This window comes from Sarcophilus harrisii, chromosome 3 (assembly GCF_902635505.1).
Source record: "Sarcophilus harrisii chromosome 3, mSarHar1.11, whole genome shotgun sequence".
NCBI classification, from domain to species: Eukaryota; Metazoa; Chordata; class Mammalia; order Dasyuromorphia; family Dasyuridae; genus Sarcophilus; species Sarcophilus harrisii.
The window spans coordinates 425,245,136-425,259,401 of record NC_045428.1 but is presented as its reverse complement, the minus strand read 5'-3'; the positions used below and the strand labels follow the sequence as shown (position 1 = coordinate 425,259,401).

At 33.1% G+C, this 14,266-nt stretch overlaps 1 protein-coding gene across 6 annotated transcripts in view; it reads right to left on the bottom strand.

The window, feature by feature from the left end:
* NEB (nebulin) overlaps positions 1-14,266 on the bottom strand; it is a 206,663-nt gene that overhangs the window by 99,912 nt on the left and 92,485 nt on the right. For all 6 annotated transcript variants that reach the window (XM_031960690.1, XM_031960684.1, XM_031960686.1 and 3 more), the window contains exons 66-73: positions 12,708-12,911; positions 11,995-12,099; positions 11,469-11,576; positions 10,035-10,346; positions 7,837-8,040; positions 5,953-6,057; positions 2,635-2,742; positions 745-1,056 (exon numbers count right to left, since the gene is read on the bottom strand). In XM_031960690.1, coding sequence (XP_031816550.1) covers positions 745-1,056; positions 2,635-2,742; positions 5,953-6,057; positions 7,837-8,040; positions 10,035-10,346; positions 11,469-11,576; positions 11,995-12,099; positions 12,708-12,911 — 1,458 coding nt within the window. The remainder of the gene's footprint in view (positions 1-744; positions 1,057-2,634; positions 2,743-5,952; positions 6,058-7,836; positions 8,041-10,034; positions 10,347-11,468; positions 11,577-11,994; positions 12,100-12,707; positions 12,912-14,266) is intronic.

Here is a 14,266-nt window from a genome sequence, read left to right as displayed (position 1 = left end):
TGTCAGTCACTTGAGAACCAAACCAATTACATTTAGAGAGGTTCATTTGAAGGTTGCTCTCCAGGTGATAGTTAAAAACACATTTACTAAGTGCAGGAAAGTTTCAATCTTCATTGGTAGAAGGAATGTCCACATTAATAAAAATCCTTAATTTTCAGCTTTGTGAACAGAAATTTAGGGGTTCCACATTGATGAACATATTCATGTCTGCATACTTATAACATCAAACGAATTTTAAAATGCATAATATGATAATTTTAGATTTCTTCCTGGGGTGTAATGGATCCAGTTCATAACAGAAAGCCAACTGTTAAATTTTTGATGTAACATTTTACACATCAGAAATGGACAAATTCCACAAACCAGCACTCAACGTATTGTTTTGTTGATTGTGTAGACTTAAGAAAGTGATGAAGAAAATGTCAATAATACAGACTAAATTTAAAAGTTGTTGCATTCCTTTTTTTTTCCTTTTCAGAAATTTGGTTATTAAATATTTATGAGCACACCTCTGCTTTCATATAAGAATTTTCTCATAGGGAACAAATTAGAAAGAATCCAAATATTTTAAGCCACTTGTGGAAACAAAGTTGTAACAATGAAGTCAGTCTATCCTTGGAATTATGTCAGATACATAATAGGATTTAAATTTACTTTTAGCAAAATAGTTGCAAAGTAGTTTCCATGGATATTTTCCAATCACATAGTTTTTGAATATATTTAATCAATACAAGATATACTCACATCACTTTGTAGGTCATAGGCCTTGCGAGCATGAATGATGTCATTCTGGTCTGGCAGACATATCCATTCATGCAAAGGATGCTTATAGTCCACATCACTGACCAACGTCTGGCATTTCTTGGCCAACACAATGCCGAGCATGTCTACAGGACTGCTGTACCTTGTCTTGTATTTCTCAAACTCTTTCTTATATTCCCGGTCACTCTGCACTTTGGCTATATGTAGTGACCACATCATCTTAGGGTCATCATGTACCGCCCGAGCACCAATATGGTGACCAAGCTGCTTGCGATAAGCTTCTTTGTATTTGTACTGAGGTAGATAAGACAGAATAGAAGCTCCAAGTTAGATCACATTTCTCGGACACTTATTAGCTATGTGAGTCTGTGGAAGTTACTTAAACTGATACATCCCTTTAAGTTCATCCATTAAGTTCCCTTAATGGAACTTAAACTTCCATTCCCTCACCATCCACTCATATTTCAGGCCCTTGAAATTTTTTCTCTGTCCCAATCACTCTACTGAAACTCATTTCTTATTTGTGACCTATTGGCCAAACCCAGTAGCCTTTTTTATAACCCTTTCTTCCCAAAACTTACTGTAGCATATGACAGCTGACTATCCCCTTCTTCTTGGTTCTATTCCTTTGGATTCACTAATACTGAACTTTTCTCAGACTATTCTTCCCACCTTCTTGATTCTCTAGTCAGACTGGGCCACTCCTCATTTCCTGAACATAATTTGTGGTCTCTTGCCACTGTTTTTATTCATGTATGCCCTTCATATTATCTCCACCTAAGGGCTTCTCACCTATTCTTCCAATCCCAGCTCAAATTTTACTTTTTAAAAAAGATACTCTTCATGATACTACCATAAGCAGGAAGTGATTTCTGCTTTATCTTATTTCTTAGTATAGTTACCCCTTCTACAATGCAACTTTCCCCATTGTGGTTTTACTATATCACAGATTGGTGTAAGGAATTAAATGGGAATTTGAGGGGAATTTTGCTGAAGCTGCAGACAACATTCAAAGGCCAACAGATGACATAAAATCCATGACCAAATACTTAACCCAAATTTTACAATAAGGTACTATAAAGAAAAGAAAAAATTCAAATTTCTTTTCTGGTAAAAGAGAGGGCCAAAAAAATTCAAATAGATTTTCCAGATTGCAAAGACACTGTTTCCCTAACTCTGGTGATGTGGAAGGGATACATGTACTTCATATTCATATATATGTATATATATGCACATATATGTATCACATTCTAATTTGTGTTATATTTATTTGTGTCCATGTCATTTCACCTCCTCTGCATTATAAATTATTTGTAAGTATGGATCATGTCTTATTTAACTTTCTGCCTTAGACTATACTTGGCATAGTGCATTGTACATAATAGAGGCTTAAGTGGTGTTTAATGATTATTAAATACAAATTGCCAAGGAATCACATATTCTTCGAGCAAGAAAACATTTCTTCTGTGAGAAGACATTTTTGCAATCTCCTTAATCTCTCTAATACTTTCTCTTTTAGGCATGATTTCCTCCCTGAGTCTCTACATGTTCCTAAAATGTGAACAGTAACATTTTTTTTTTTAAATAAAGGAATCTCTTTTGTAATGGGAAAAAGCATTGAGCTACCAATCCAGAGATCTAATTTTTAGGTCCAGTTTAGAATTAACTTAGTTTATTACCTTGATAGATGGATGGGTGGGGCAGAAGCATTAACATTATGGCTTCAACTTTCTTATCTATAAAATGGAGGAACTGAATAACTATGGTCTCTTGGAATTATAAAATTCCAATATTCTCTTTTGGAATGACTTTCAATATTTTATGTTTATACTGAATTTATTGCTCAAAATATCATAAAATCATTGTTCTTACATCACTGGCAATGTCCCGGGATGCTTTTGCAGCCACAATTGGAATGGCATCACTTCTCAAGTCATAACCTTCTTTCTTTGCTTCTTCCATAGCATGTCTATATAGATTCTGGAGAAAGACATAACTTGTTATGCATCCTGAAAAATATTCTATTTTTTGTCAAAAAAAATATATCCTTTAGACAAAGAACTATACATGGTTACTTAAGTTATTAAGGAAGCATGAAGTCATATCTTAAGTATTCAACTAAACCATTATCTTTAATTCAAAACACTCTGTCAAATATTAACTTGTTCTTGCACAATTGCTAAGATTTTCCTTCAGTATCAATAGTTTCTTTGCTATAGTAAATCAATGATTATTTTCTAAAATACAGTGGTTGCACAATGATTGAAAATAAGATAATACAAATTCATAATATATTTTAAAAGAAAAAGACTATTCCCATAATAGATATTCAGTGTTGTGCATAATTCTCTTTTTCTATTTTATAATGTATATGAAAGTGTTCATTTCAGTTGTCTGTTAATGTTAGAAAAAAATTAAATTAAAAAGTTTGAAAATAAATTAAATCAATACAATGGCCACTATAATCTAAATGAAAATAATACTGAAAGACTTCTGAACTCTGACCAAGGCATTGATTAGTTATGATCCTGTAACTTCAGAAGTTTCAGCTGAGATAGGTGGGCTCCGAGGGAACTCTAGGAATTCTAAGCATTTTACTCAGATACAGGAAAACATTGATTTGTTTTGTTTGACTGTCATTTGTCACAAGAAAGGACCTATTTGAGAAGGAAGGAAGAAAGGAAGGAAGGAAGGAAGGAAGGAAGGAAGGAAGGAAGGAAGGAAGGAAGGAAGGAAGGAAGGAAGGAAGGAAGGAAGGGAGGAAAACAAGGAAGGAACAAGCAATGATTAAGCACTTACCTTGTGACAAACATTGTACAAGCTTTACAAATATCACATTTCATCTTCAGAACAACCCTGGGAGGTCAGTATCATTCTTAAAATTTATTTTATAGTTGAGGAAATTAAGGCAGATAGAAGTTAAATGATTCCAGGACCAGAGCACCTTCACTGGTCCTGTTCTGAGGATGAAATAAAATATTTGTAAAGCTCTTAGCCCAATGCTACACTGCACTGTGTAGGTTATAAAGATATGGTACATGGTATTTGTCTCAAATTTTAAAATAGAAATAATGTTTAAAAATAAGTAAAAATAAACTATATCTTCAAATCTTTAAAATGACATTTTCAGCACCTTTGTCCGAACCTAAATATTTTTGAGTGTGTTTCTTTCATAATCAGAGAAGCCAATACTTTATTATATTTTTTGCTTTCAGAAATAACCATAAGCATTTGTCCTTTCATGGTTCTGTAAACACAAATATAGACTTGGTTCATCTCACAGTTGTAGACAACACAAAGAGATTTCTTTCAAACTACCAATTAATTTTTTAAAATTCAACATAGGAGATACCACTATTAATATTTTCAAGTTTTCTGCCACAGAAATAATATGAATTATTTACCCTGGTGGATTGGAAAAAGTAACAGAATAAAAGAAGATTCAAAAAGCTTATAAAGATTTGTTTTAATGAGCAAGGAAGAAAAAAAGGGTTTTCCCCTTTTGTTTTGGGTTTACTTTTTGTTGTTGCTTGTTAAGTGGGCCATTCTGAAATCTAATCTTCCAAAACCAATCTTTGCAAAATTAATATAATGACCTAATTCTAGAAATAAAAGTATTTGAGTGAAACTTTTAAAACTAGATAATGATTTGGTTGATAGCAGTAGTCTGAAAAAGTAAATATTCTACACATCAGACCTGGTTTAATAAAATTAAAGTGTGTAAAATAAGCTGTTTTATTCCCATCTAAAGAAGGTATTAATTAGAAACAGCTACATGTTACCCAAAGGGATTCTAGGAACTCTAGGCATATTTGCTCAGTCACAGGAAAATACTGTTGACTGTTATTTGTCATAAGAAAAGACCTATTAGAGAAGGAGTGAAAGAAGGAAGGAAGGAAGGAAAGAGGCAGGGAGAGAGGGAGGGAGAAAGGGAAGGAGGGAAGGAAGGAGGGAGGGAGGCAGGGAGAGAGGGAGAGAGGAAGGGAGGAAAGGAGAGAAGAAGGGAGGAAGGAGGGGGGAGGGAGGGAGGGAGGAAGAGAGGGAGAGAGGAAGGGCAAAGGAAAGGAGGAAAGAAGAAAGGAAGGGAGGGAGGGAGGGAGAAAAGAAGGGATGAAGGGAGGAGGAAAGGAGAGAAGGAAGGAGGGAAGGAAGGAAGGAAGGAGAGAAGGAAGGAAGGAGGGAGGGAAGGAAGGAAGGAGGGAAGGAAGGAAGGAGAGAAGAAAGGAAGGAGGGAGGGAAGGAAGAAAAGAAGGAAGGAGGGAGGGAAGGAAGGAGGGAAGGAAAGAAGGATAAAAGGGAGGGAAAGAGAGATTCAAGATGTGATTCCTGACTTGAAGTTATCTGGAACAGATCATAGACAATAATAAAAAAATTTTTTCCTTAAAATAAAAAACTAAAAGAAAATATCCAAATGATTGTGGATAATTTTGATCTCTGTTGTATTTTATAATACAAAAGAATAGAAAATTCATGTTCCTGATTATAACTATTTGACATGCTCACTATTGGCAAAAATGAATGATTTGGGTGGCAAATTATTATTGTCAAAGGTTTGGGGAGCAGTACTTGACCTTTGCTAGCCCTTCCAGAGTATTTTTATAGTCTTAGGAAAATAACGATTATCCTTAGGCAGGTGGACAAATGAGTATTCTCAAAGCTGTATGAAAATTCTGCTTATATAAATACATGACAAACAAAAATTCCTAATAGCTTATTCACAAAAATAGTTTTCATTATATAAATAATTCATACAAATATATAATTCATTGTTCTCAGGCATTTTTAATCTTTTGGATCTAAGACTTCTTATTTTAATACAATTAATAAACTTTGAATTACTTTTCTTTAAATTAAATAAAATAAATAAAATAACTTTCACGTTATCAGAGGGAGTGGGTGAGCTCAGAGCATAAACTTCAGACCAGTTGCTAATATTCTAATACTAAGGTGGTGACTTCACCAGTAGTTAAGCATAAACTTTACATTCTTTTTCCATGAGAAGAGATGGATGGTATCCATACTCCTTACTTTCTAATAATATATTTATTAGATAAGTTTAAGCCCTTGAAATTGCATGAAGCTATCTGCTCTATATGAAAAACAAAAACCAGGACCTAATTTTTATTAATACTATTTTCTAACACAAGAACAACTTGATACAGATATCAAAAATAAAACTGGTATCTTTACCTCACTATAGTTGATTTTATTCTGTCTTGCTAACATAATCTCAGGTGTATCAGGCATGATGTGAATCTGAGTTTTATCTTTATCCCAAGCCTCTGTGTATAAACGCTGTGAAGAAAACAGAAATAAAGATAAGTGAGAAAAACACAGTTTAATCTAATTTGCCAGTTCAGATGCTGCATTGATACTCTATCTACATTGGCCATTGTATCTCAGTACTTTTTAAAAGATGACGATATTATAGGATATTTCACCTTAAAATACGTAAATATGAAATATCACTCATAATCATAAACATAATTAATAATCTAAAAGAGGTCCCTGAATGGGTAAATTCTTTGATAAAAGAGAGTGATTTGCTGACAGAGGGCACAGATACAAGTTGAATATGAAGGGAAAATATCTTTTTTAAAATGATGAAATTAAGGGGAGAGAAATAAATGTACTGTGAGAAAGGGAAAAGTGGAATGGTTTTAATTATTTGCCATAAAAAATGAGAAGAAAAAAGTTTTTACAGTGGAGGGAAAGAGGGGGAAGAGAGTGTGAGAGAGTGACCTTACTCTTATTAGAATTGGCTCAAAGAGGAAATAACATACACATTCATTATGGGTATAGAAATCTATCTTACCCTGCAAGAAAATAGGAAGGGAATGGGATACGGGAAGGGAGAAGGGTGTTAAAAGAGAGGGCCTATTGGGGGAAAAAGTGGTCAGTAGCAAAACACTTTTGAAGATGGGCAGGGTGAAAGGAAAGAAAAAAATAGAATATTCTAAATGGGGGAAATTACAGTTAGCAATAGTAATTGTAAAAAAAGATTTTGAAGCAAGTTTCTCTAATAAGGCCTTATTATTCAAACAGAAGGAACTGAGTCAAATTTATAAAAAAAAAAGTCATTGATAAATGATCAAAAGATATGATCCATGTACAAAGGGCTATAAATTTATGCATATCCTTTGACCTAACAATACTGTTAGGCATGAATACCAAAAGAGGTTTTTTTTAAAAGAAAAAGGACCTACTTATACAAAAATACTTGTAGCAGCAGGGCAAAGAATTGGAAATTAAAGGAATACCCATCAATTGGAGAATGACTGAATAAATTGGGGCATATGATTGTCATGGAATATTGTTGTTCTGTGGGAAGTGATGAGCAGAATGCTCTCAGAAAAAAAAAAAACCCTAGAAAGTCCTCCATGTACCCAAGCAAAGTGAAATATACTGTATACAAATTGATAACTGTTTTGGGATGACCAGCTCTGTAAATGACTGCTATTCTTAGCAGTACAATTATCCACAACTATTCGGAAGGACTTAAGATGAAAAATCCTATTCATACCTAGAGAAGAAACTAATTTTATCTGAATACAGATTGAATCATATTCTTTCTCTCTTTTTTTAAACCATATTTTTCTTGAGGGTTTTTTTTTTTTTAATTAGGGCAGATGATCTATGTTTTCTTTTACAACAAGTCTTTTATGGAAATGTTTTCCATAACTTCACATGTGGTTTCTTAATGGTAGTTGGGAGTGGGAATAAGGGAGAGAATCTGGAACTCAAATTTTTTTTTAAATGTAAAAATTGTTTTAAATGTAATTGGAGAAATATTAAATAAATAAATAAGTTTTTTTAAAGAGACTAATTTTTCTAATTATATCCCCAGTGCTGAGCACAATATTTAGTACATAGAAAGAACTCAAAAAATTTTTTTCATTCATTCAAATAACTCAATAGTGGTTTCAGAATTATTCAGTGTTTGAATATAGGAGAAAAGTGATTCATTATAAAGTGGATATAGACACAATTGGAGTAAGAAAAAATGTATGGCCTAGTTCACATGGATCCTTATAGACAGATAACCCTGTGTTTTATTAAAGATTGTCAATTCACCTTGTTCATGGTGATGGCATTATTCTTGGCCAGCACTTGTTCCAGAGAATCAGTCACACTGGTAAATTTAAGTTTGTCCGGAGGCTGACGATAGACATTATCACTTAAAATTTCTGCAGCCCTCTTACATTTGATGACATCCAGTGAACCAATTGGGACCCAGCCAATACCTTTCAGCCACTGGAGATCTGACTTGTAAACATTCTATTGGAAACAAATAAAATAGTGAACAAGTTGTACTTGCATTGTCATTTATTTTGAAGAAATGAAAAAAGAAAATATATACTATTCTTTTGGCTAATCTTATTAGCTTATCAAACCTTATAATATGCCAGATGTGTTTTTAAAAGCAACAACAACTAAAGAGGGGTATGTAAGTCAGAATATATTGAGGAGTCAAGAGGGGAATGGAGGTACCAAAACTATGTGACATCTGGGTAAAACAAATCCATCAATAAGTATATATATATATATATATATATATATATATATATATATACACACACACACACACACACACGCACATATATATATATATACACACACATATATATATATATATATATATATATATATATATAGTAAGTACCTGAGGGGTAGGGAGAGAAGAATAGCAGAGAAAAAAAGCAATCAGTTGTTACAAGGGAAGCTGTATACGTAGAAGCTGTATAGTATCGCACAAAAAGATCTGGAAGAGTTCTTAAAGCCACCAACTTCAATTTTTTTTTTTCTTTTTAAAGATAGAGAAACTGAACCCAGAGTCATTTACCCAGTGTCACATAGATATTAAGCAGGAGAGTGTTTTGTCCACAGTATCAGATTGCTTCTCTATGTATGTAAAAACCAAATCAGATGACTTCTGTAGTGCCTTCCAAATTGAAGATTCTATGAGATTTTATGATTTTATGAATTCTAGATGAATTCCACTTTGCTTTTGTAGGAAAAGGGTTATAAAGGAGACTATACTCCTTTGCCACCTCAAGGTGAGCTTTGAGAAAGCCTTAGTATATAAAAGGAGTGGAGCTCAATCTTTCACAAGACCAGTTATATCATCGCTTCTATTCATATAACTCCAAAATCAATATATCCGGTCTCAATCTTTTCCCATAACTTTAGATCTTTAATTCTAACCACCTAATAATTGTTGCTTCAAGTTCAGTGAGTCCCCAAATTAACTTAAAATTATTACTAAAAGTCTCTAATCCCAATTTTCTTACTCCCAATAATCACCAATCTTAGTCACTCATACTCAAAATCTTGAAGTCATTTTTAATTCCTCTCTCTTCTCTGACTGCCCTCATCTAGTATATTGACAGGTCCTCTCAATTCTAATTCCATAGTCTCTCTCCATCTTTATATTCAAAGTGATTGTCATTAGCATAGTTCAGGCCCTCATTAATTTTCATCTGAAATATTCTAATAGCTCCCTAACTGGTATCTCTACCAACCAATTTTTTAAAACTTCTACAATTTATTTTTCACATAGCTGTCACAATAATCTTAATGCACTTTTCCCTCCATGTCACTCCTTTGATCAAAAATTTTTTATGATTCCTTATAGCCATGACAAAATGGAAACTCCTTCACGTGACACATATGGCACAGTGCATTTGCAGTTTTATTTCACACTGTTAATCCTTCATGCACTCTATCTTCCAACTCAACTGGCTTTCTCACTGTTCCCTGATCACATGGTGGCTTCTCCTGGCTCTATGCATTTGCCTATATTGCTTCATTCCTTCTATCTATTAAAAGCTTCTATTCTTGCAAGGCCCATATCAAGTGCTTATTCTTTCATGATCCCTTCTCTAATCTTCTCATAGAAAGTGCTTGCTCTCCAAATTTTCTTACAATTCATTGTCTTTTTTCCCTGAGGCAATTGGGGTTAAGTGACTTGCCCAGGGTCCATTGTCTTTTAACATTCAACCTTGTATCATCTTTATTCATCAACATGCCTTATCCTCTCTCCTTGAATATAGGCTAATTGCAGGCAGGGACTGTGTCATTTTTTAGCTTTATATACCCATTGTTCAGTACAGGATATTGTATATAATCAATTGGATTTATTGGTGACATAATTATATGAAAACACTCTTGCTGCTATTACATTTACTACTGCTATTGCTACTGTTGCTATTCCTACTTCTGCTGCTACTAATAATACTGCTCTTACTCTATTATATATTCTTAGTACTTACATCGCTCTGCAGGTCATAGGCCTTACGAGCATGAATGACATCATTCTGGTCAGGCAGACATATCCATTGGTGCAAGGGATGTTTGTAGTCTATGTCACTGACCAGAGTCTGACACTTCTTGGCCAGAACAACCCCCAGCATGTCCACTGGGCTGCTGAACTTGGTCTTCCACTTCTCAAAGTCCTTCTTGTACTCCCTGTCACTCTGGATCTTGGCCACATGCATAGACCACATCATCTTGGGATCATCCTTTATGTCACGGGCTCCAATGTGGTGGCCAAGCTGCTTGCGATAGCCTTCTTTGTACTTGTACTGAAATGAAACAAATGTGATTTTTAAAATTTTAAATTGACATAATTAGTTCATGTATTTATAAGGTTATCATTATAGTCATGGTGATTCTTTCAGGAGATCAGTTACTTTGAACATAATTCCTTTTCACCTATTCTTTTTTTCCACAGAACACAACCCTTAACATAATGCCCCAACTTGTTCTCATAGAAAGGTAAGATTAGATATTATTTTCTATTGATTTCCATGTCATAACTAGTGCAATTTTGTAGAAAGTTAGGCTCAAGTATATATTCATAATGTATGCTAAATGATTCAGGCAAAGGTAAAAGGAAGAAGCAACAATTCCAATATAATAAATCTATTTTTAGTAGCATGTAAAGTACTAAGCTAAAATGATAGCTATTGCCTCTGAGTTAGAGGAAGGCATGCATTTGGGAACATGCATTTTTGGCATCAGTAAACGTCTAGTTTGGTCCTTCACACTGGTTCCTTCTTTTGAAATTTCATGTCCCAGGGAAGCTCTTTGAAAATCAATAGTAGGACATCTTATATAGTCTGTTTTTGCTTCTCCTTTGTTCTGGTCAAGATTCAGAATGTATCCAGAATCAATCCTTATAATAAATAACTTTCATTTTATTTAGTATTTTTTTTCCATAACTTTTTCAGTGATAGAGCTTTTAAGATTGGAAGCTTTAGTTGATATTGATACATAAAAAGGACTATCCTTCCCTGGCAAAAGTGGCTTGGAATGTTATATTTCCTTTGGGATTAGAATGAACATTAATCCCAACATTGCATGAAGCCTGATTTTTAGTCTGTGTGATTTTTGTAAAGGTCAGATATCAACAAAGTGTGGGGACATTTCCCTGTAATTTAGGAATGCATAAATTAAGACAAATTTAATTTTACATTTGAATACGGATCTAGGTCAATCTGAAATATTTGATGGTGAATGTACGTTTAAGTTTTCTGTAGTTACTATTGTTTTCTTTGGTTTGTCCTATTGTAAGTTTTTTTTTCTTCCATTTTATAAAATCAAACTAAATAAGAATGTCCACTTGAAGAGTAATTGAATTTCCAACTTCAAAAAAAAAAAGTCCCCATATAAGCAACTATATCGTGTTCATTTAAGTAACATACTTCACTGGCAATATCTCTTGAGGCTTTGGCTGCCACAATTGGGATGGCATCAATTCTCAAGTCATAACCTTTCTTCTTTGCTTCTTCATTCGCAAGTTTATAGAGATTCTACATGAAAAAAAAAATTAAATTAAATATAAAGCTAAAGAGGTAATCACATAGAAATTGTCAAATCACCCACACATTTATTTTATAAATGTAAATTCTAAAATTTTGAGTTTAAGTTTCAGCTCTAGCCCATGAGCTTTAGTTCTGATTTTGTGTTTGATTTTATTCTTAAAAATTAAGTTAGGTGAAGATTATCAGTTAGATAAGATCAGTAAGATAATATTTTCAGTCATCATTAACTAGAGTTACCTGGCCACTCTATGGCCTAGAGAATCCAGTCAATGTAATAGTCCAATACAAAAAAAAAAAAAAAAAGAGTTCTTAAAGACTTCCCCACATGGGTAGAGAACTCAAGGTAGAGAATCATAATAATTGAATGTAATTGCAAAATAAATTTAGAACCCATACGGCTCTGTACCTCACTGTAGTTGATTTTATTCTGTCTTGCCAACATGATTTCAGGAGTATCAGGCATTATGTGAATCTGAGTCTTGTCCTTGTCCCAAGCTTCTGTATATAAGCGCTATTATAGAAAATAAATTAGCATTAGAAATAATGTTTTGCGGAAATCCTAGGAAGCCAAATTAATACAAAATTATTATTCTTTAAGAAAAAATATAGTTGTATATGGGTAAAACGTATAATTTTGGGTGCTTGAAAATTTTAATTGTTCGTATTGGTATTAGATAGATACAATAAATAATAGCTAATGTTTAGATGAATAAAGGGCAAGTTAAGTGGCACAGTGGAAAGAGTATTGGGCCTGGAGTCAGAAAGACTTAAATTTAATTCAGCCTCAGACATTTACTATGTGGCCCTGGGCAAGTCACTTAACCCTGTTTGCCTCAGTTTCCTCATCTGTAAAATAAACTGGAGAAGGAAAGGCAAACCATTCCAGTATCTTTACCAAGAAAATCCTAAATGGGTTGATGACAAGTTGAACATGACTAAAAGAACTCTACAACAACACTTTGAAATATACGAGTTCACTAATTTTTATATTATTTTAGTTCTATTAGTATTAGAACATAATTATGACCTGTAACAATTCTAAAGGATCTTGACAGCTTACATTTAGGGCTTTTAATTATGCTATATAATTGAATCTTTCTCAGAAAATTGAGGGCTCACCTTGTTCATGGTGATGGCATTATTCTTGGCCAATACTTGTTCAAGAGAATCAGTCACACTGGTAAATTTCAGTGTGTCTGGATGTTGACGGTAGACCTTGTCACTCAAAATCTCTGTTGCTCTTTTGCATTTTTCAACATCTAAAGAACCAATTGGCACCCAGCCAATGCCTCTCAACCACTGGAGATCTGACTTATACATATTCTGTTGATAGTAAAAAAAAAAAAAATCAGAACTTAGTTCACTGAGTCAGAAAAAGTGATGACTAATTTAAAGACAAAATGCAAAAGGATTAGTAATTAAGTACAAGCCACTTTCCTTCCTTGGAAATTTTTCTCTAGTGCATTAATCAGACAAAATGAAGGAATTGTTCAGAAATGACTCAGAAGCTTTCCTATGCTTACCTAAAAATGATCATATATTTTTTTTTGTTTGCTTTATTGGTGCAGGTTATTTTTTATTCTACTGAAATTTCCAATAATATTATTCCAATTGATTCTCCCCACCCCCACCCCAGAAGAGGACTGTTCTCAAATCAAAACATTCTAGCAGTCTCTTCAGATAATGATATTAATGTTCACTATCCTGCTCATAAAAGGAAATGCGAAGATTGAAACACAACAACAATATTTTACAATTGTATTCAACAGCTTTTCATTTATATTATTTAACTTGGGAAGAATACTGATCTGATCTGCATTATCCTACTTTTTTATAAACTCTTTCAAGCTTACATAAAAGATCATCCTTTTTAAAAGTTTTTATATCTTTTCCATTGCCTAGTCATAGCATTTTGTTGAATGAATGAATGGATGAATCCAACAGTAATATTTTTTTTGAAATGCAGCTAAGGAAAATGATGAAATAGATAAACAAGCCAGGTCGCATTTACACTTTGTAAAGACAATTGGCTACTTCCACCTATTTTTAAGAATGAAAGCAAAGTCTCTCTTTTTAGCAATAATTTTAAAATACAGGTGCCTGGATTTCAAATGTTACTGTGGACTGAAATTTCTAGAAGCAACCAATGAATATAAAATCCTCCATAATTATTCCAAATTATTTGTGTTCTCTAAAGCTCTCTAATGATAACTATTTATTTCAAATATTTATACAGTACTCAATACCAGCAAAGAAAGTGTACTTTTCAAATCTCTGATTTGAAAAATAAACTTCTTTCTATTGCCCTCTGGGCTCTGACAATGTTTTGCGACTCCCCCATGTGTTAAGAAAAGACAAGGTTGAGTCATTATCAACTAAATAGATCTCATCAAGCTAAGAATAAATAAATAGATAGATAGATAGAATAAAATAATAAATAAATGTGCATTTGTATGCATGTGTGTATGTGTATATAATTATATAATTGAATAAGATGAAAAAAACTAATTTTTTTTAATTACACAAGAATATCATTTAGATTTTCTCAAGAGAAAAGCTTTTGGGAATGGTATTTATGATGCAAGAAAGCAAAAAATAATTGAAGAATAATTAGTCATGATTTAAAAGGGGCAACCTTATCTCCTAATAATATTGAAAGACTATGTCTTTCCTAGTAA